This window comes from Camelus dromedarius, chromosome 10 (genome assembly GCF_036321535.1).
Source record: "Camelus dromedarius isolate mCamDro1 chromosome 10, mCamDro1.pat, whole genome shotgun sequence".
Classification (NCBI taxonomy): domain Eukaryota; kingdom Metazoa; phylum Chordata; class Mammalia; order Artiodactyla; family Camelidae; genus Camelus; species Camelus dromedarius.
Window position 1 is genome coordinate 39,914,587 of NC_087445.1, and position 23,832 is coordinate 39,938,418.

The following is a 23,832-nucleotide window of genomic DNA, read 5'->3' on the forward strand; positions in this document are numbered from 1 at the left end:
ATCCTGGAACATATAATACACCACCAGCCCCAGCATCTAGTGAGCCCTCCCTCTTCCCTTCCTTCAGAGCCCGGCTGAAACGGCACTCTCTCAGAAGTGCCTGCCTTGAAGAAGCCAGAATGTCCAGTTACCTACCCCTTCTCCCAGCGCCCTTCCTCCGTGACACTCGCCGCAGGTTTTCAGGCTGCTTTTGACTGTGTGGTAACTTTACTGTCGTCTGTCTTCCCCCCTTGACTGTAAGCGGTAGCAGTACAGCTTTGTGAATTCCAGTGTCTAGTAGACTCGTCTGCTACAAATTTAAGTAGCTCATAATGATGGAGAGAAAGTCTGGATTCTCAGTCTCAAATTTAACGTCCATTCTATTGACAAAGATTTTACATTTGTTGATTTCTGTCCCTGTCATTAAGTAGCAGTGGAAACGGAAAGTCTGAACCCCAAACTTCTTTATGTGCTCTAGATCCCTTTAATGAGTATGTCAACAAACCCTAATCCCAGTGCTATTTTTAAATTTCTCATCCTATGACTATATAGTCATTAGTTGTTAAAAGGAAAGTTAATGAAAGAGTGGAAATTTCTGATTTTGAAAAGCCACAAAGTAACTAATTATCTATTTCCTCCTTTACTTCAAAGGCTGAAATGGTTTCTTATTATTGAGTAGGGTAGGGAGCACAGTGAGCCTAATTGGTGATTTGATTTAATGTTGTTTTATCATCACTTTCAAGCGCACCTTTGGTCAGCTCTCTGAACTATCGAGCTTATCTTTTGTAAAAGTATTATCTATGTGAGAGCATATCTTATTCCCACAGTAATTTGATCACAATGACATTTGGTTTTAAGCAATTTTGACACAAAATGATGGCGTCTAAGTGTTTTCTAAATTGTAAATATGTTAAAAGCTAGAATTGTCCATCTCCTAAGACCTACATAGCATTTAGCAAACTATGGATATTTTAAATTATTGTAAAACACTGTCTTCTGGGTATTTAAACTCAAAAAAAATGTACATGATACTTATATAGCAAAACCCGACAATTATAAGTGGATAGTCTCCTACGAGTTTTTAAAACACCTCCCTAAGGAAGCTAAGTGCCATTGACCTCCCAAAGTCTGTCTTGATTAAGTACAGATTTCATTTTCGCAATGCGGTGGGCAAGGATTAGGGAGGTAGGTGCGGGCAGGCTAGTGACCGTAACAGCAAAGCCGTCCAGATCATGGCGAATTACACCTCATATGGTTTAGGTTACACTTTCTGAACACTGTCACCTTCCACAACTCACAATCTAATATTCACATCATAAAAACCTATGGGAAATGATAGATAATAATATTAGCTAACAACTGTTTCATGCCTGCAGTATTCTTAACATTTTCACATGAATAACCTCCGTCCATACAACTCAATGAAGCAGGTGCTACAAGTAAGCCCATTGTACAAATGAGAAAACTGAGACATTGACTATGTCACAGCCACGTGGCCACTGAGCTATTTTGGAACCAGGATTCCGACTCAGTCAGCCTGCAGAGCCAGCACCTTCTCTTACGATGAAACTAAACTACCTCCCATACTTTACATAAGAACAACGAATTAGGAAGCTTGGTTCTGCTGTCTTTCCTTCTATTTTCTCTTTAGAGAGTAGGGGAGGTTGTGTTTTGTTTTTGTTCTAAAGGAGAAGCCGAAAGTGAGCCTTCTTTCGTTCTAAACATCTTTTTCCGAAGCCGTTGCCTTCATCTGGGGCCAGGAAGGATGCTGATCCAGAAGACAGAGCACTAATGAGCTTCCCCCTTTTGTCTCCTTCCCTGTCTCTCCATTCTGCAGTTAATAGCCAAGATACCGACCATCACGGCAGTTTGCAACTTGCACGGGGAGAAGCTGCAGGTATTTAAACAGTCGCATCCAGACATAGTGAATACACTCTTTCCTCCGTTATACAAGGAGCTCTTTAATCCTGACTGTGCCACCGTCTGCAAATGAAGGCGACCAGAGAACTGTCTCACAGTCGTGGAATGCATCACCATTAAGACAAAAGCAATGTGTTCATGAAGACTTAAGGAAAATGTCACTACTGCAACATTAGGAATGTCCTGCACTTCATAGAATTATTTTTCACCGCTACAGTTTGAAGAATGTAAATATGCACCTGAGTGGGGCTCTTTTATTTGTTTGTTCTTGAAATGACCATAAATATACAAATATAGGACACTGGGTGTTATCTTTTTTTTTTTTTTAATTTTATTCAGGTATGTTTTGGGAGACAACTGTTTATAGAATTTTATTGTAGATACCTATGAGAACAGAGCAGTACTTTACATGATTACTTTTCCTGTTGATTGTTCAAATATAATTTAAGAAAATTCCGCTTAATAGGCTTACCAATTTCTATGTTTTTAGATAGTTGATGCATGTGTAAATTTGTAGCTGTCTTGGAAAGCGCTGTGCATGTATGTAATAAGTATATAATATCTGAGAATATTATATATGACTATTACTTACACATGCACAGGCACTGTGGCTTAAGACACCATACCTACTAGCAAAGGAGGTTCAGTCAGGCTCTCTTATGTTATTTACCTTCTATGTCACATGTTACCTTTATGTTAGACAATCAGGATTTTGGTTTCCCAGCCAGAGTTTTCATCTGTAGTCAACGGCAGGAAGGTACCAATTTGGAAATAAGTTTACAAAGGAATAAATGTAAGGCACAGCCTCTGTATAAACACTCTGTTTCTGTCAATGACATCAAAGCCTTGTCAAGATGGTACATATTGGAGGAAAAAAATACACATTTGGAGCCATTTTCCTGTTTTAAGAATTAGACCACAAATAACATTATGGAGTCCAGGGCTTTTTTGACCAAACAATAGCTATTTCCTATTTTTCACCAGGACACAAAAAGCAGTTTTTTCTTTGGATTTCAGGTGGTGAAAGAAACTTGACTTTGGTGCTTACTGTGTCTTCAGTAGAGAAATACAGCCTGTAAACTATGAGCACCAGCAATGTTTTGCTAATAAGATTAGAGTAAACGAGAACCCAGGGTCCCAGGGCCGTTTCATGTAAACATTTTCTCTCTAATCACCTTTTTTTTTTTTTTTTTGCAAAGAAGAGGTAGGAAGAGAATGTACAAAGTGAAAAAGAGTTCTTTGTAGTCATTCTCTTTAACAAGTTTGTTAGAGAGAGCAGCAATAAAGGGGGAGGCAGGACTTTCTATGTCCTTCCAGTCTGGGGCCTCTGAATTTTTTCAACTCCAAAATGCTGTATTATAAAAATAGAGCAAAACCTTGATAGATTAGAATAAAAGACCTGGGTTATTCTACAGAAGTAATACATCCCAAAGCCAAAACAATTTCCTACGTAGTTTGAAACTGCATCATCCATCTAGCCCAGGATTTTTTTTCCCCCAGCAACCTTTAAAAGTACAGAATACAAGAAGTGAGATCAGGATTAGACAATTTAGACTTCCTAGTACCAGTCCTCACTTCTCCACCTGCCCTCCAATCAAAGTGATCAGCAGAAAAGCATCACTTCCAAGCCATTTGTGTTGCCTGTGTTCAGGAGGCCTCGTGCCTTTGGTCTTGTCAGATCCGAAATACGATTGTTTAAAAGGGAGCTAGAGAAGAGCTTTGTGTATAAGACAGTGAAAATTGTGATCTCCGATAAGGGTAGCCTGGCCATCAATTCAGGAAGACGTGCCCATTTCTCCTGGTCAAACACACACACACATACGTGTACGTGCACACGTACATGCACACCTGCTTTGTGACGTTTCCATCAGTGGAAACTTCGAATTTTTTTTAAATCTCTTATGCTGTCCTGAAGTTAGATGGTTGAGAGCCATCTCCGCGACGCCACAGACCTCCTCACTGATGATCAAACAGGAGTGTTCGTCTTTTATGAAAGAGTCTTCTCCCACCTCATGATTGATGCATTCCGAACCAATGGGGAAAAACAAAAAGGCTTTAAAGTAATGAATCTCTTTCTCAACTACTGTTATATTCAATTAATTTAACTACATTGAACCAAATTACCTTCAGTGTCTAAGAAGACAGCTGTAGACTGCTTATTATGCTGCTACAGGGACTCCGTTCTTTTTGGTGTAAATGTCACTCCTGCTAGCTCTTTGTATAAAGAATTAATTCCAAGAGTCATATTTCCTTCTAATGGAAAGATTACTTTACTGATTGCTAGGAAAACAGGGTAATGGAAGGCACTCAATTAAACCAAGCCGTTTCCAAATGCAATGTATGTTTTATGATTGGCTTGTGATAGGCAATGCTTAATGTGTCTACTTGGTGTTTCCCTTTGAGCTTTGAACTTATGTCAAACTTTGTTTTCATTGTTCTGTTGGCCTAGTGTTTCCCGTTGTCAGCCTGTAATTCCTGCTCAGTTGCAAAGGGAATAATTTGTTTCCTCCCATTTACCTTAGAGGATTTAAATTGGCTCAATTGATGAAGTGGCTGAGAATTTTTTCCTCCCTTGTCCCATGGGTGATGTAGGAAAAAGATTGTTCCCTACGTTTGCTTCAGGAGGTACTGGATTTGAATTTGTGTCGTTTCCACTAGTGCAAGCATTTCACTGGGACGGCACAGACCTTTTGAAGCTAGGGGACAGGAAACAGCTAGCAACTGAACCAGAACAAAACAGTGGAAACCAGTACACAGCCCCCTTTAGTGGAGAAAGGAGATTTCCATTTTTCGCCACAGTTGCCAAATCTGTCCCTTGAAAGAGGGCCAAGTCATATTTTCACTGGTAACAAAGCACCTTTAAAAGCTGTCCTTTGAACATCTCCTGTGACTACATCTTGAGGTATTTTGAGATTTTTGAGTGAGAACAACTTTCTTTCCCACATGCAATCTATGTCTCTCCCCCGCTGAAGACTCACACATGTTCACAACACGTTCATGATAAAGTGTGCACTAGAAGAAAGGATCCGTGATCTCTCTGTCCTTTTCACTTCATGCTTCGTAAATGACAATCACTGCTTGATGCAGATGTTGCACTGTATCCACTCAGGGATGTTTCGTTTGGGGGGGGAAAAGAAAAGGGTACACCAAGAAGGAGGGGAAGAAAACAGGAAAATGACAACAAAACATAAATGGCATAAATTAAATGCGAGAACCACTCTGACAAGGCTTTCAGACCAACAAGCAGTAACTTCACGTAAATGTATTTGACTATTTGGACTTGCTGAAAAGTTTCTCACGAGTAAGAACAACTTAGCCTCGTTTTCGAAAATCTGCTAAAAGCCAAATAATCTAGCTGCCCCATTTGTAGGAATATGTTATCTCCCAGAGAACCCAAGCTGCTTGTACAAGTCCTGAGCGAGAGATCTCAGTGACATGAGATGACACTGACAAGGGAGGCGACGTGTGCTCTGTAAAAGGAAAGGCATATTTTGGACGAAATGCAGGAGAATAAGGGATTCCACGTGTGGCTTAACATCCCACGTCTACCCCTACTGTCCATGACTGGAGTCCTCTTTGTATCCCTTTTCACGCAGCAATTTTCTCCCCAAAGACTGAAGGTGGAGATGTACTGTACAAACATACCATTTCTGGATTCCCCTTGTTTTAATACTGTCTTCAGGGCTCTGGACTACAGCACCACTGAGTGGGTAAAAGCATGGTCGTCTCTTGGGTAATTAGATTTCTTTGTTAGAATCTAAGAGACTTTAAATCACGGTGAACTCTGGATATTAACAGTAGGTGCCAGGGAGGCCTCAGTACATTTCCTATCATAACTGCCTGTTCAGCACATAACTTCACAGTAGTCAAGCTAAACTGTTTGTAGAAAACCACACAGTCAACTCACGCTCCCACGTGTACTAGACTTGACTGCAAAAGCAATTATTCTGTTCCAAGGACACAGCTTACCAGCTTTTTTCAAAAACATCAGTCAGATGCAAATGATGTCAGTTTTGTTCCATGGTCTTTGTTTCCATTTATTATAGAAGGAAAAAATTCTACTGCTATTGGAAATTAGAAGAAATAACTTTTTCCCGACTCTTTTTTTCTCTGTTAACTTTTGTGTCCAAGGAAGTTACTACAATTGACAATAAATTCAGGCAAGGGTGTCTGTGCCCTGGCAGAACCACCATTCAATAGGACAGCAGTAACTTTGAATGTGCATGTGTAGTGAAAATTTGCACAAAGCCCTCTGTAGAAAAAGAGGGAGACACCTACCATCTGCTTTAGATGAAGCAGTGTTTGATTTTCTGTTTCCACCCGCTAGTACAAGTAGCAGCCTGATACGGGAAACCGTGTGGGTCTTTAGACAAGAGTTGATGACCATTTGGGGTTGGTGGAATGGGAGTGTCTCAGGACCAGAGGCACATACTCATTTAAAGCAAATGTTAAAAATTCAAGACTGAAAAGGCCAGGGAGTTGACGCAAATGAGTGAAGCAGTCCAGTGGCAAGCTAGCAAGGAAATGCTCCAGTGAAAGGGGACATCCAGTCATCAGCTAAAGCCGAAGTGTTGCTAAAGTTTCTAAATCGTATGCAATCTCTCGAGTTATAAATGTCAGTTGATGCAGAGCTTAGTGTAGATCAAACAAATATGCCTCTGGGCAGAGGGCAGCCCGTGGTTTGCAACCTCTAGTTTAAACCAAAATTCCAATCTAGGGGCCTGACTGGCTGCCGTAAGTCTGGCCAGATACAACTCTGCGTGGTATTAAAGGGGTCGGGGGGTGGGGGGAACAGGAGAGCTTGCTCTTCTGATACTCAATTTGGTTTTCGTATTTGACTATCCCTGCTAGAGGATATAGTAAGAGGTCAGTTGAAAAAAAGTGTCAAACAGTCTAAAAATGAAAACAATTTAATGATGGCTTAAAAAAGACACTTCTGTGTTGACCCAACTCCCAGCTTCACAGAGGCAGGTGGTTAGATAGATTTCTTGGCACTTTTTTCTGAAAGTCAGATGCACGATTTTTATGCTTTGGAGTCTTCAGTGTGTTTCTTTAAATGTATGGCTTCAGTATCTGTGACAGGTTTTTCTTTTCCTTTGGTTGTATTTAAAGAGTTTCTTCTCCGGTAGTCCGCCATTGTTCTAAGTGTGGGACCATGGATTCCTATGCAGCAGATGGGGGTTGTCTGTTTGTGCACTTTTTTCCTAAGCTGCTGAAGTTCATCCGAAGTGAACTGGCCATAGTAATCTTTGCCTCCTGCATGACTGTAAGCACGACTTCCAGTGGATGAGAAAACGCAGCTCAGTGATTGTTCTTATGGCCAAAAATAAAGCACAAGGTTACCAGAACTGAATAAACCCAGCTGAGGGAAAGCGCAGGGAATGTGCCCCACCCCACCCCTTGCTGGGCAGCATGATCTTTATATTAAACCATCCTCTTCTTGTGGTGGCTGACGGAGGGCGTTCGCCTGCCTCTGTCATGACCAGATGCAGACAGACAACAGCTATGTCTGAATAGCTCCAGATCCCACCTCCAAGCACAGTACCGTCTGCTTCATCTGATTAACACACACACACGGAATGAAAACTACACCTACCGAAAACTGAGTATGTATTGTAGAAATGTAGAGGAAAAATAAAAATATTTTTTCAAATGTAATTACTTTTAATATATGCTTGTGGAAGGTCTAATACGATGTATGCTGTCTCTGTAATTTTTGCTGTAAATAACTGGAGACAGTGAATACACTGATTTTTCTATGTCTCTGTTTAAGCATAAGACTTTGTAACAATTTTTTTAGAGGGGGAAAAAACCAACAAAGAGCAAATATGTACTTGCTTCCTTTCTGCGTGTTATGTACTTCTCAGAAACTGGTTGCGACAGGTTAAGCACCTTGACGGGTCACTGGTGCTAAGTGTACGCTTCTTTTTGTAAGACTGCTGAGAAGGGAACAGGGCTGTCAATTAAATCTGCTCCAAAGAATTTGTATTGAAGATTGGCCTAAGACCTGCAGACTCTATCTGAACTAGACAATATGAAAAAGGAAAGTTAAAAAAAAAAGTTGCCTGAATAAGTCATCTTTCCTTGTAGCAAGTGGCTTTGTCCATATTCTTTCTGCATGGAATAGCTTAAGGAAAACAAACTCTGCTTTCCGATGAACAAAATATTTTTGTATACATTTATTTCGTATTAGTAACTTGAGGTCAGACTACTCATTCGCTGAAGCCATAACTGACCTTTACCAAATAAATGTTGTCAAGAACCTGGGGGAGGGTTGGGGAGAGGCAGAGAGGGAGGAAAATTGGAAAATTGAAGGTGTCATGAGCTGTAACAACACAGGCAGGAGCAAGTCTGATGAACCTGATGCTTTTCCTGCATCCGAAATACGACTTTAAAAGGCTAGTATTTTATGATGATCGATTTATAATTAAAAAAAAGATATTTAGATTTAAATGAGACTTTCCAATATTTTTGAAATCCCTGACAATACTTCCTTGCTTTTAGGATTGAGAGAAATGATTTTCATATACTTCCAACATTCAGAGATTTAATGTTTGTACCTTAGCTCCAACCTACATGTGTAAAGTGAAGAGTGGGGCTGAGTCCTTCAGCGGTGGACACTGTGTGCTGCTGGGGGCTTGGCTGTACCTGCCAACCCCACTGCACCTTGAATGTGCAGCTTGCATCTTTTATTAGCATGCACGCCATTGTTGGCAAAGCAAGCCAGTTGCATTGCCAGACATCTGTAAAATAAAAGTATTCACTCTAAAAAGCATAATATTGATTTTTTTAAAGGAATAATGCCTCCTATAGTCACCACTGATTTTTCTGGAGCTTAATTACATTATTACATGTATTATTATTGGCCTATAGAGGCAAAAGGCAAATACAAATAAACCCAGTGACATATATAGTTTTAAAATCTACAATTTTCTGATCTCTCTCTCCTTGTTTAATATAAGCCCTAATTTCTGTGTATATGGGTAAAACTGCAGCCTGAGTCATTTAGGAAGTAAGCATTGAGTTTTTTTTATTATAAATATACTAGAATAAAACAGCACTCCCTAACAATTAAAAAAAAGAGTTTTATATTACTTTAGAATGTAATAGGTTTTTGTCCTTATTTTATGTCCTGTAAATTATTAGTTGGATACTGTTAGCATTCCCTGATAATGCACACATGATTTCTGAATGTTTTCTGTAAATGACAATCAATGTTTATGAAGTTCCCTCCTTTAATGCTGAACAAAATTAAAAGAAGAAAAAGAAAAAAAAATCTTACCTCATTGTTTTCTTTCTCCCACACAGGAAACAAGGAGGCTATGAAGAAGACAGATAGATTTAGCTTTAAAAACATTAGTTAGCTTTAAAAACATTATCCCATGGGTCCTTACCTATAGAGTTGCCCCTTTTCCAGAAAATAGTGGGTAATTTTTTTCTCGAAATTCTTGGCCTTAGTCAGAAACACTCATTGAGTAAAGACCCAGGCTTCATTCTAGCCAAACAGCTTACCAAGATGCAATTCAAAAGACAGCAACATCTCTCACAGATAAGCAAAATAAAGCTAATAGCTCTCCTTTTCTAGAACTTTCATAAAAGGAAGCCCCAGCTAGCAGAGCCATATGCAACTCTTCTGCTATTGAGATAAGTGATAGCAGGTCTGAAATAGATGGAAGCTTTCAGATAATAGTTAATGATTAAGTCTCTAGGTCTGATTTTTTTTTTTTTTTGAACAAAGCATCACCAAGCTGCTCCAACAGCAAAATCAATGCTCACCAACATATGAATGCTCTGAGTCTTACTTGAAGCTGGAGTAAGAAGCAGTTGAGGATAATCACAGACTCACAGTGATGTTTAAAGGCAGTTCCAAGAGAGGCCGGCAATTTTTCAGGTGCTTGGAAGTTGTAGGTTGGGGTCCCTAGAGCTAAAATGCTCTTAAGAAAAGCAGTTTCAAGCAACTTGCAATAGATTTTAAAACTAGAACCACTGGCCCGTATGACAGGATAAGCATTAGAAAGCCTTCTGTAAAGTCTCTTTAGTCTTTGGAACCAGTGGAAACCCTTGCAGTATGTACTTTTCAACCAACTTCTCGACTCAAGACATCCAGATCCCTGTGGTCCTGAAACAGAACTGCACTGATGTTTCTGTTAAAACACCGCTTATGTCCTCTGGTTTCTAATCAGGTCTTCAAGCGACCAGTCAGAGAAATCAAATATATTAACACAACTTATCCCAGGCTCATGTCACTAGTCACCAACAAGTGATCACAGAACTCTTCACTCTAAAATCATCTAAAGTTTTTTCAGAAACCTAGATTTAAGCAGCATTGAAACACAAGATGAAACTTACTATTTTTAAAATTCAGGTTGGGCCACGTAAGATGACAGTTACTAACCTTTGATAGCATTACCAAAATTATCAATCAAGCTCTTTGTGTGCACAAAGCTTTGTTTCATTCATAGATCCTTTCCTTTATTTAAGAGCAAGAACTGGCAAGATGTTCCCATAATCACACCAGTGATTCTGTGCATAATCACTCGTGTGCATGAGGCATTTCAGACATCAAAGGAATAGCTGGGGTTTGGCCTCATACTCCAAGTGGCAGCAGCAGCCTGACCCAGTGAGAGAGGAGGTAGAAGTGAAGCAAACCCTCAAAGGCCATCTTGGTAGGGAGATGTCTCAGATTTCCAAGCCATCATGTTATAAAAGTGTTCTCTGTTTTCTGAACTAGAACTTGCTAAGTTTAACTGGCTGAATAAATATTATTCTAAGAGACTGTAGAATTCTTGACAGCGATGTGTCACAGATCTTTTGTCTCCCAAGTTCACTAAGCAGGGCATAGAGTAAGCATTCAATAAATACGGCAACCACGCGTATTCAGGGCCATTCTCCTTTTGTAATTTTAGCTTCCCAACTATATACTCGCTGTCACCTCTCTGGTTTTGCCCTTTGAATCTTCCTCCAGCAGAGGCACCAGATATAGACATGCTTTTTATCATTAGCAGTGAGAGGGGAAATGACCCATTGGCAAATGGCATTGGAAAAATACTCTTTCCTTTCCTTTCTCCAAAGATTTAACCAAAAGCAATAAAAGGAGCCTGAGTGGCTATTAGAGGTTAGACTTAACTTCCTCGATTTCCACAGAAGACTCAGCTGGGCAGGAAACAAACAAGCAGAGAGACCAGGGAGACTAATTTGTAACACAAATTAGACAAAAGCCTGGACTTGGCATGTCCCTCTCAAATCTCCCAGGCTGGTTTCATCAAATCACAAAGTCTCCATCAAAAAGAAGAGAATCTGGAGAACTAATTTTGTCTCAAGCTGTATCACTGCACAAGAAATTTTAGAGAAGGTACTACTTTTTAAGAAATGGAAACCTTTACAGCTGTGATCATGTGTTCCTGTTGTAGCAGGCAACACAGTGGGCCAAATGTCATCTTAGATGTCATCTTTGTCACTGGATCCTTCACATGTAGCCAGAAGATGGGGGAAGCAAGAGAGAGCTTGCAGGATTACACAGTAGGTAGGGATGGGCCAGGCTTACCCACCTTCCACAAATCAGAATTAATCCCATTGAGACTAAGCAGAGCAAGTGTATATAGCCAAACGAATCTTTGTCATATCGTATCAAAATAGATGTATCTTTCACTTCTCACTCCCAGTCTTCTTGAAGATAGAAAACCTTACATATGAAAAATGGAGCAATTTTAGTCTATCATGGAAGGAAATTTTTTGAGATAATCATCTGTGTTTTTCCCTCTCTCTTCCCTCCTTTGGGCTCACACTCAGACCTTAGGTTCTTTGTAATTCCTTGCTTCAAGGATTTTTACAAGGTAGAAAACTAAGTCCTAGGCTTCTAAGGACGCCGCCCCAGCAGAAATCAGATGACTGAGTACACGGTGAACAATGATGGAAGATCAGTGGAGAAAGGGTAAAAGTAGGCTGGTTATGAAGGCTCTGGGATGCCTGCCTGAAAACATTACTTTTAACTCAGTGTTTCTATAACTATGCCCTCACAGAACTGGCCACAAGCTGGATTGAATAACTGATCTGTTTTTCCTTCTAAATCTTTTTTTTTTTTAAATATTGAGATTGGTTACCACTCATCTGTATTGATGACCAAGGAAAAAACATCTCTTATTCACAATCACAACTATCAGCTCCAGAAGACAGCTTCTGTTAAGTAGAAAACTCTTAGTTCTATTGAGATTTAATAGTTTTGGAGGAGAATTCAAAGTTTCCGAGGCTCTCCAGGAAGAAGGAAGTGTGCGAGGAAATAGGGGGGGAAAGACACCAAGAAAGGAACCAATGAGACCATGAAACGTTGACACTGCTGGGCCAGAGGATAGATGAGGAGAAACTCCCAGTGGCAAGATTTAAGAGCAGGGATGGTAAATGTATGGTTTTAGATTGTCTGCTGCTCATGAACAGTGTAGCTCCAGCACCATCCGCGTGACTCCTGATTTTCAATAGTCAACCTCAGAATAGTTTATGTGACCTTGAGAACTTAAATACCCAGAAATACACAGAGCTCTCTAGAAAATGCTTAGACTTCTTCAGTTAGATGTTAGACAGGATGTGGAATTGTGTGCTAAAGCTAGATCTTGGAGAACAAGAAAGCCCTACCCAATATTAAGCTTATACTGGAACTTAATCACTGACGAAATAACATTTAAAAGAAAATTACTTATTAAATTATTTTATGACTAATCTGAATATTTGATAATAATTATTATTTTTCTATGAGGAGCAATACGACTCTCAGGAACTCTGACACCTGAACACATCTGATGAGCATGAAGTAAGAGTCTTTCTGAGGCTCTCCCATCCTCCACTTGGGAAATGGTTCGTGGAACTCAACCTTGCAGAAACCAGAGGGTATTTCCTCCAAGGCTCCACCTGTCTCTTGGAGAGACAGTGCCCCTGTAGGCAAAGTCCATGGCAAGGTCTATGCCAGTTTGCCTGATGGCCCTTTGTTCATGAGCACGGCTCTACCTGCATTGGAACTAAATTGCAAAGTCTCACCAGCTGGTGAGACAGCTTTGGCCTATAATTCACTTCCTGGCTCCTGGTTCTTGTGCCTGATGAATGCAAATCCCCAAGCTTCTCATTCTAAATGGTGCCTTTAGTAGAGCTTGGGTCTCACAGTAAATCATCAACCCATAATCCTGCCTTCAGCTGGAATAAAATGTGTCCCTCAGATTTCCCAGTCTGGAGACTCTTGCCCAGACAACAAAGGCCTGCCAGGTGGTTGGGGCTCAAGCAAGCGTCTGCTCAGCTTCGTGTTTGACCAAAATCACCACTGGGACACATGTATTCTGCAGATATGCTGTCAGAATCAGCAGGGGGGAAAAGCCCCCAACATCTGTCTTTAAAAGGAATCTTATGTTGTAATTCATTTTCAAACAAATAATTTCCACATATCCACTCTGTCCCTGGGCACAGGATCTCATATCCTTTTTGAAAAAGGCATAGATAATTGAAAAGGAAATATGTGGTGAAGGTGGCCAAGTTAGGTATCAAATCAAATTAACATACTCATTGGACACCCACTCTAATAATGAAGACGAACCATTATATCTCGCAATGTCTTTCACATATATTCTTCGTCTGAGCATCAAAACAGCCTATTGAGGATAAAACAGGTATTACAGATTAATATTGGTAAGCAGTTACCTCCAAAATTCAGCTATGGAATATACTTTTCTACCATAAAATGAAGTAAACTATAATTGAGAAATATAAGGAAGCCCTTCAGATCTTAACATTACCAGAGATTCAAGATTAAGGCCATTCATCAAGTTATTAAAATAAATTATATACCACTAAAATAAATCATGTCACCTTACATTATTACCGTGGTAATATTACCCCTCTTTACCTACATCTGCAGTGCCAAGAAAAATGCTTCTTAAAAGTTATAAACCGAGCTTCACACCTAACAAGTTTGGGTTCAAATAAATATTATACAAAAATAGATTAAAGGAGAAGCATTTACAGCTTTACTAATAGCTGCCAAAAAGACATTCCCAATAAAACTAAGCAGCATATGAATAGAAGGAAAAGAAGTACACCGGATAAAGAGAAGTAGATCATCAGTGAAAATACTAGGGGAGAAAAGAACCAAAATCATCTTTATATTTAAACAATATAATTGTATGTCTAGAAAATACAAAAGACTATTTTCAAAAATCAATTCATAAAGATAAGTTCACTAGATGGCTACGTGGATGCTAAACAGGCAACGATCTACATTTTGAAATACTGTATCAGCAAGAAATTAAGTGGAAAATATCTCATGCACTACAATAACAATACTACAAAGTTCCAGTGAACAATTTAACAGTAGAAGTACACAACCCATGTGAACAAAATTATAAATTCTTATTATAAGGCACAGAAAAGAAACTCAGCACACTGAAATTCTAGAAAAAAGGGAGAAAAGAAGCAATAGAAATCATAATATGTATGAAGTATATGATAAAATGTCCCCAAAATAAGTTTATACATACTAATACTTTACAACCAATATGTTATTTCCCCTTTTTAAAAGTAGAGGCATGGATCAGCTTTTTGTAAAAATTAAAATATACAATTTTTTTTATGAGAGCCTTGATGCAAATTGACACAGGGAAATTGAAAATAAAGAAATGAAAAAAAGTACCGTACATAAATGATAACAAAAAGATTTTTGAGGATGTCAAACTAGTAGTCAGATGAAATAGAATTCAAGAAAATTATAGTATGGACTACTTAGTATTTTTTAAAGTTACAAATTCACCTAGAAGATTCAACAGTCATCTACTTTTTTATGAACCTAACAATGTGGTTTTGAAATATATAAAGCGAAATTTGTTAGAATTCCAAGGAGAAATTGAAAAAGCCACAGTGGACAAAAATCACACAGGTCTCAGATCCTAGAAGATTAAATAGATTGTTTTCAAGAAAACCTAGAGAAGATTTGAATAACACAGTTAACAAGTTTGACCTCAGATAAATTTTACTATGTACCCAATAAACAAAGAATTCACTTTATTTCCAAACACATGGAACATTCATAAAAATTTTCCTTTTAAATGTGAGTTCCAACCAACTAAACTGATTTGATACCTCACCATTGGACTAAATCTGCAGTTTGAAAAACACTGGCTTAAAGGAGAAATAAGTAGTGTGCATAAAAAAAAACAGATATTTAACATTATTAGGCAACAAGGAAATACAAATTAAAACTATAAGGTACCGCTACATACACTATTCTGCCTAGCAATAAAAAGAATGAACAACTTATACACACAATCACATGGATAAATCTCAAAAACATGTTGAGTGAAGTAAGTCAGACACAAAAGGGTGATTCCATTTATAAAAAGTTGAAGAACAGGCAAAAGATAATCTACAGTTATAGAAATCAGTGTCATGGGAGGGGCTGGAGGTTGACTGGAAAGAAGCATGAGAAAACTTTCTGGGGTGATGGAAATGTTCTGTCTCGATCTGGATGATGGTTGTATGAGTACATGCATTTGTCAAAATTCATCAGTGTGTATGCTTAAGATTTGTGCCTTTGACTATATATAAATTATACATCAATAAAGGAATATTAGCATTTTTTAAAAGGCGAAATAAGATTTAACCATCAAAGAGCAAGCAGGGAAAGAAGACTCCAAGCACAAACGGCAGCACAGTAAAGGCAAGAGGAAGTGTAAGGCAAAGAATACCGAGAGCTGCATCTGGAGAGGCGGAGGGCACTTGTACGCCGCATCTGGACGTTTGGACATTATCTATCTAGATTTAAATATCTGCTCTTTCCAAAATGCCTCACTGTCATCACATTTTTTGAAAAACATGAAAGTATGTGACAATCCTGCAAGGTATTTAGCTTCATCCAAATTGCATGCAGGAATCAGGAGGATCAATACGAAGTTTATTGCAATAATTCAGGTGAGCAATGACGGTGCTGAAGATCGGTGAGACGTGACCCTGTTCTGAATTTATTTTGCAGACACAGCTGAGAGGATTTGTGAATAAACTGCATATGGGGTGAAACAAATAAGAGGAAGCAAGGATGACTCCGAAATTTAGGGCCTTAGCAACCAAAAGGTGGCGTTGCATTAACTGAAATGTGTGACATTGTGGGAGGATATCAGGCTCTCAGGTATTAAATTGACTGAGATGTCTGCTAGACTGCAAGTCTACAGTCAATGCCAAGCAAGCATGTGGACATAAGGAAATGATATTCCAGGGAGGTTTCATTTAAATATGCGTATGTGTGTGTGTGTGTTCGTCTTACATAAATGGGATCATTTTTTCCATACTGTTCTAATAACACTTAGATTTGCTTACAGATGCAAAATGAATGACTGAAGCGATCAATCAATCAGTGTACATTACAAAGAGAGAAGTCTGGATAAAGTTTTAATAATAGGGATCGCTAAGTGGTCAGATAGTGGGTGACTTGCACATTCTTCTGGGTTCTTCACTGCATTTTTTGAATTTTTTTTACAATGAGCATTGGCTCGTCCTTCCACATACAATAACACTATTTTCAAAGGATATTAGAGGAAAACTCCTTTTACATGTAGAAAATCCTGAAAATGAGTATGTTCTCCGACATAGAAAGTATGCAATAACTAAGCCTTAGCACTGTCTTCTGTTTCACACAGAGCTAAAATGTGTATGTAGTGACATGAGTTTTAAATGTTGTGAATAACTTGATTTCAGGGCATTTTGACTGGACCAGATAGATGCCCTTTTGTTACACAGATGATACTAGTTGAACTTGAGCCTGTATATGGAGTCGGAGTATATGTCGTGCGTGTGTGAGAGCTTATACGAGCGTGCGTGTCTGCAGTCTGTACTGGGACTTGGCAGGTGCCTTCCGCACCAGCACTATAAGGCTCCTTGCAAAACAACCCTGCCTTTTAATGAGTTTACCATTAAAAAAAAAAAAATTGGGACACTGCCTGGTTCCACAGTGTTAAATGAAAATAACATTCAGAGTTGAGTTAATCTGATTGCATGGGATCTATTTTCCCCCTTGCTGCAAATCAGAGCAGTTTTCAGCTAACAAGAATGGGTGCCCTACTTGAACGGGCAGCGGGTACCGCTGCTAGTCAGAGCGGCACTTAGCATGGCATTGCCATCATTACATCCCCAGTTTCGAGGCAATGAAACTCCAGGAGCGGCGAAGTCAAATCAGTTCAATTGTCTGATTGTTCATACTCATAAAGTGGGGAAGCTGGCAGGGGTCCGGCATAAAACTTGGAGTTCTGCACTGGAGCTCCTTTAAGGTAATTCATTGCCCTCTGCAGTAGCTTAAATCAGAAGGGCCAGCATGGTCACAGTAAATGCAGCTCCCCACACTGCTTGAGAGCAATATCGCAGATAGCCGGCTGCTATGCCAGATGTCAAAGGTGCACTAAAAGCACTTGTTTTTGATCTACCCCATTCCCGAGAAGTACAACGGATGGGCCTTTAAGCACTGCCATAAAAAAAGATTGTGATTAATGAAGCAGCACAACTTAATAAACCAAGTTGACTCCCGCTTCCTTCTCCTAGGCATTTTCACTGTCCACAAAGCAGTTCTTTTACTTAGCAGCAGGGACATGTAAAATGTTAATCATCAATCTGTGGGCCATTAAAGAAGTTGCTTTCCCTTTCTCAACTTGAAAACCAAGGGGGAAAGATAATAGGTTTGGTTAACAGAGCCGTTCACATAATGGGGATGTGTGGAGGAAAGCTTTGATAGACTCAGTGTGGGAGCCCTGAGCACTAATCCATCCTGCTCTCGGGACCATGGGTTCAAATCCTGGCTGGGCTGGGAGGCTCAGGATGGAGGCTGGGGTGAGTGTCCTGATCTGGCTGGACCAGCGGGAGGTTACTGTACCTGAGTGAGGTCCAGAATGAAATAAGAAGGCCCGGAAGCTTTCTGTGTCAGAAGAGCCAGACAAGGGCTCTATGACCTACTGCCTGATCTTATCTGGCCTTCTTTCTTCCAGAACAGAGGACACAGCAGCCTCTCCAGGTGGGCAAGCGGCCATGAGGGGAGTCTGGGCAATGGAATCAGCCCTTGCCCGGAGAGCAAGTTTGCAGCTAGTTTTCCAGAACCTAATGAAATACTTTATCTGTTGGAATCAAAGGTGTATCAGTCAGAGACAGATAAATTTTTACTCATAATTTAGGAATTGTTTTTGGCAGGGGCAGGAGTCAGAGACACAAGGATCAGGCAGATCGCCCACAAGTGTTTGATACAGTTAATCAGTTAATACTGAAAGGAAAAAAGAAACTACTAGAAGATAGTGTCAGGACATTTTGAAATGTCCATGGTTGGGAAAGTTGATGCTAAAAATAAGAACAGTTCACCAAATTTCTTATCGCTCCTTTAGGTAAACTCTTGGTCTTGCCTTGCCTTGGTAAAGAAAGCTTAGACTGCACCGTGTTCAGAGCAAGCATGAGGAGATGCCTCCTGCTCCCAGGAAGAGTGTGCGCTGACAACCCCAGTGAGAGGAGGGCCAGGAGTCCAGGGCGTTTTGAGAAATTCTGTCTGGTTGGCAAAAGGCTACTTCCCTGCTAGGCCCTTTACCCTTCAGACTGAGAAAACTTCCATCACCCACATCAAAGGTAATGATGATCTTAATGGTGAGATGAAGTGAATTTGGAAGGGGTTGATCGTATGCTCAATTAAAGTCCTTCCCAAAAAAAGCCTTTAGAGCCAATTCTATTGGTTATAATCACTCACCAAACTGTTAAGTTCCTGTGGGCAGGGTCTACATCATATTCAGTCTTCTAAGGCCAAGCAGTTTATACTCTAGTGGATGATAATAAACGTTTGCTGAATTAATTAATTAACCCAGAACTGGTGACATTCAAAACATTTCCTAGCTTCCCCAGCCTGCATAAAAACTTATTCCTTAAAACTGCATGAAAGGCTTTTAACAAATTTACCCATTCTTCTCAGCTTTATCTCATGCTACCTCCTACCTTATCCCAGGACATGCCCTAGAACTAGCTGTACAACTTGTCCACCATTCCCCAGACCTCTCTCTCAGCTGCTGTTCCCTCCACCGGGTAAGCTCCATGTCATTCTCTGTGACGCCTTCCCTTTCCTCCTGAGAGAGGGAGTCCCTCTTTCACTTGAATTCAAAAGCATTTTGCAAATGCCTCAATTGTAGCTTCTGGTGCGATGAGGTTATTTCACATGTCTGCCTTCACCTGGACCTGTGAGTGCCCACCTCGCTAATCTTAAGCACAGTGCCTGGCAAATGCTGGGCACTTAACGAATGTTAGTTAAGTCAATAAATCAATGACTGAAAATAAAGTAATGGAGCAGCCACTGAGGAGTTACAAAAAAAAAAACAAAACCGTATGTTCTGACCAGTCCACCAATGCCGTCAGCCACGGTTCTTAGGGGGCTTAAAAATGAGCAGATCATAAATTTTCACAATAGCACTCTAGAAATGTCTTCAGTTTTAAAATTTGATAAAGTAAAATATTTCATGAAAAATTTTTCAATTCCCCACCCACTGCCCTACAAGAAATGGTCCAAGATGACTCTAAAAAAATCATTTTCAAGCTTATGAATCCAAGCTTTAAAGTCAGAACACCATTTAAGGTCTTCTACTTTATGGGAAAAGTACATAATAATTAACTCTCTTCATAAAATTTAGTTAATTCCCATCTCTCATGTATATCCAAGTTTTCCATCTCCATCTTAGCTCTTGCCATGGTGAAAATTTACAGTGATCGTGGCCATTCAGTGTAGGAAATGAATTAACCTTCTCCATAGGACTCTCATTTGTATAGTATATTAATCGGCTCCTTATGTAAATTTCTCCTCTTACCTCACTGCTTATATGACTACTAGCTGGCTGTATGCAACTTAGAAATGAGGGCAAGAAATGTTTGATTTCACATGGTGTTGCTTAGAGGGATGGTGAGGAGGGAAATGGGTGGAGGTCAAGCAGTGAGAAGAAAGTCACAATGGACATATTTTATAGCTGTCCCTAAACCAACAGTGCTCAATAAAGCCAACTCTCATTCCAACTAGATTTCACCTTTTGCATGCAATAGGTTTTGCCACTATAAGTAAATTGTGGGAAAACAAATGGGAATATATCTGACGAAAATTTTGATGACGTCTGGTGCAAGAAGTTACGGAGTGTTAGTCAAAAGAGTGCCATGCCCTAAATAAGGAGGACTTCGTATTAACCATTTCTGTAGAAAGAAAAAACCCACTTTCCAAAGCCATACCAAACAACACTCCACCTTCCAAAGCCACACTCAATCCAACAAACAATTGGACCCAAATAAATAATCCCTAGTTTGACATATTTTTAGCCATCCATCAAACTCCTCTTTCTCTTTTCCTTGGATGCACTGCTAGACTGCGGTTCCTACCCTCTTTTGCAGGTTAAGCATGACCTTGTGATTGAGTCCTAGCTGACGGCATATGACCAAAAGCTTGTGTGCCACTTCTAGGGCTGGCCCATAAAACCCCCATGTGTTCTCCTCCCTTTCCTGTTATTTTGCCCTTGGTACCCATCTGCTAAAGACAGTAGAAGCACTGTCAGCCTGAGTCCCAGAAAGACTGTATGGAGCGGAGAACTCAACCACTCACCACAGACTGCCCTGGATGTTAAGTAAGTGAGAAATAAATGTCTATTGTGTCAAGTCATCACATTGCTGTGCCCATTTATTGTCGTTGCTCAGTGTCCCCTAGTATAGAACCATTTCAGTTCTGGCATGCTAGGATCAATGTCAGGAACTGTAAGTCTTTTGTTTGAAAAGAGAAGCAGATGGGGGAGGCTATGCCTGTGTAGGGCAGAGAGTATATGGGAAATCTCTGTACCTTTTGTTTAATTTTACTTTAAAATTGGTCTTTTTAAAAAATCTATTTTTTAAAAAGAGAGAGAATCATCTCCAGCTCCACTGATCTTGGGCTAGTGATTGCTTTGGTGATAAAATGAGAGTATATTAAATAATAATTATTAACAGTTTCCCAGCATGCCTACTGTGTGCCAGACACCACACTAAGTGCTCCGTGTACGTGATCTCTAATTCATTAATTCTCAGACTAATCCTGCTCGGAAGACATTAGGTTACAGAGATGAATTTGCTCCACAACACTTAGGTGCAAGAAATGGCTTATCACCTTATTTCTCTAAGTCTAGATAGAGGTCTACTCTCCCTAAAATGATAAAAGAGTGCATCTCAGTCATATTTTGGGATTCTAAAACATGTAGGAACAAAAGTAGTTTGGGTGCTTGGAAAACAGGGAAGGGCTTCTAACCTTGGCCATCGGGCCCACAAGCCCACGTCATCCATTCTCAGGCAGGTAGCTCCATCTGATACATGACCGGCATGGATATGCATTGCTACCTGTGACTTCTCAGGTCATAGCTCTCAGTCAGTCCTCCTGACACCCATGAACTAGCCCTTCACAAGCCCTAGGCCTCTGACCCAAACACCATCATCTTCCCTGTCTCCAGGAATGAATCTCGCTTCTCTTTTCTCAGAGTAGGCTTCCTCTGCCTCCTCAACTTCAACTTCCAGCCCCCATCAGTTCTCCAGAAGTCTTGGTGAGAGGCTGTCCTACTGGGACCTTGCAAGTTCTGCAGTAAGCCATTAACAGCCTGAGGCCACGGCATCTACCTCCCTTCTTGGGAGAGAGAATAGAAAGAAGACAAGTCAGTATGCTAACAGATTACCCGCCATACTCAGATGATAAGCTGCGTTCAGAGAGGTTAATCACGCTGCTCCAGATAACAAGTTATTCAGTGGCAGAGCTTCAGTTCAAACCTAAACCCATCCAGTCCAGGGTTTAGAGAATTTTCTACCTTTCCACGTAGGCCCTTCTGAGAAAATTTAAGGCAAGCCACAAGCCTAAGGGGCTTTTTATGACAATAGGAAATAATCATAAATCATCCTAAATAAAATAAAATATTTCAAAGATCCATTGAAATCCAAGTCTTTTCACTTGAAATGGTCACCCAAGCCTGGTATTCAAATAACTACTTTCTACTTATACAAATACACACACACACACACACACACACACACACACACACACACACAAATAAGCAAAGTGAAATATTAAAATCACTCATCATTAATTTGCAGTATCATTTTGCAACCAGAATTCTGAAATCATCTATCTAATAAATCACCCTCCTTGAAAAACATAGACAAGTAAATCTTATTTGACCAATATTAATGACAGCCTTATAAAGATTTCCAAGTTAAAAACTTGGTCAGAGAAACATCTGAATATTTTTTCAAGATAATAGAGGAGACTTTTAACACAGTAAGAGAAAACTATTTGCCTTAACCCAAATGGCCATCATTAAGACAAACGATGGTGACTTAGAAAGTCTGAGTTCTACTCCCTCCTCTGACAACAGTTACATTCACTTTGGATGAAACAAAACCTCTTTGGAGCACATGACTTTCACCTGCCCTTTAGCTCTCTCGCTCTCTCGCTCTCTCTCTTTTTTCTAATTCTATATTTCTGGAAAAATTGGTACCTCACTAATAAAATTAATGATGTTTCCTGGTCCACATTTGTAGCCAGTGTAGTGTACAAAGATGCAAAAGAAATAGAGAATCAGACGAAGGAAGAGAGAGAGAGAAAGAGAGAGAGAAAGAGAGAGAAAGAGAGAAAGAAAGAAGAAAGAAAGAAAGAAAGAAAGAAAGAAAGAAAGAAAGAAAGAAAGAAAGAAAGAAAGAAAGAAAGAAAGAAAGAAAGAAAGAAAGAAAGAAAGAAAGAAAGAAAGAAAGAAAGAAAGAAAGAAAGAAAGAAAGAAAAGAAAGAAAAGAAAGAGAGAAAGAAAGAAAAAGAAAGGGAGGAAGGGAGGGAGGAAGGGAGGGAGGGAGGAAGGGAGGGAGGAAGGAAGGGAGGAAGGAAGGGAGGAAGGAAGAGAGGAAGAGAGAAAGAAAGAAAAAGAAAGAAAGAGAAAGAAAGAAAGAAAGAAAGAAAGAAAGAAAGAAAGAAAGAAAGAAAGAAAGAAAGAAAGAAAGAAAGAAAGAAAGAGGAAGGAAGGAAGGAAGAAAGAAGGAAGGAAGAAAGGGAGGAAGGAAGGGAGGAAGAAAAAAGGAGGGAAGGAAGGAAGGAAGGAGTGGGTGTCAGGAGGAATAAAAAAGAGAGGGAAAGAGGGAGAATGGATGAGAAAAAAAAATTTTCTCATTATCATCCGTATTTCTCAAGGCTGCTGTAAGAGTCACTAAGCTGTTTGGATCTGTCTGGAATATTGCAGACTTGGGTACTCCACTCCCACTGGCAGGCCCATTCCTCTGGAGAAGATGGGATGAAACAGGATGTCTTAGCCTGACTCCATAAAATGTGTGATTTATCTAACTCTCTTTGTTCTGATTCCATGCACTTCATGCAAACCTTTGATTATAATCCAGCATCCAAGGCCTCCAGGGACACAGTGTGATGTTCAGACTGATAAAGCTTTTGTAGTTTGTGTAGATTCTATTTTTCACTATAAATTGATAAACTAGAATGTCAGTAGATGGTATCAAAGAGTTAGCTGTTGTGTTGATGAACAAGTATCTAATTGTCTAGCAAGACATAAAGAGAGGACAGAAATGCAAGTGGAAACAGAAAAATTCATTGGCAGACACAGTGCCAGACTCCAAAGAACCCCCTCATCGTCTTGCACTTACCTTGTGATGATATTCAGAGGGAGTGGCTTCACCATGGATTCACCGTCTATAAATGGCTATTAACTGGGTAGGGACGATTTCCTTCACAACTACAGATTCAGACAGGACACAAGGTAACATTCCACAACTGTCAGTTTGGATTTTCTCTTCCTGTGGCCTAAGTTAGGTCCTGACTTTCTAATCCGTGTTTCAAACCACTATAGGGATTCACACTCTGGTAATTCTAAGTGTGCCGGCCAGTGTTGCCCAGCCTCCTACGTCACTGATTTG

General features: G+C 39.8%; 2 protein-coding genes across 8 annotated transcripts in view; one reads left to right on the plus strand and one right to left on the minus strand.

The window, feature by feature from the left end:
• Positions 1–7,091, plus strand: part of RORB (RAR related orphan receptor B) — a 175,634-nt gene extending 168,543 nt beyond the window's left edge. Inside the window, exon 10 of the mRNA XM_011000125.3 lies at positions 1,817–7,091. Within this exon, the coding sequence (XP_010998427.2) occupies positions 1,817–1,972 (156 nt within the window). The 3' untranslated portion in view covers positions 1,973–7,091. The remainder of the gene's footprint in view (positions 1–1,816) is intronic.
• TRPM6 (transient receptor potential cation channel subfamily M member 6) overlaps positions 6,794–23,832 on the minus strand; it is a 142,861-nt gene continuing 125,822 nt past the window's right edge. For 4 of the 7 annotated variants that reach the window (XM_064490283.1, XM_064490280.1, XM_064490278.1 and 1 more), the window contains 3 exons: positions 23,563–23,651; positions 9,182–9,219; positions 6,794–8,642 (listed from right to left, as the gene is read on the minus strand). The gene's annotated coding sequence lies outside the window, so the exon portion shown is untranslated. Of the gene's footprint in view, positions 8,643–9,181; positions 9,220–13,471; positions 13,527–23,562; positions 23,652–23,832 lie in introns of all 7 variants that reach the window. The other 3 variants (XM_064490281.1, XM_064490279.1, XM_064490282.1) reach the window with 3 other exon arrangements.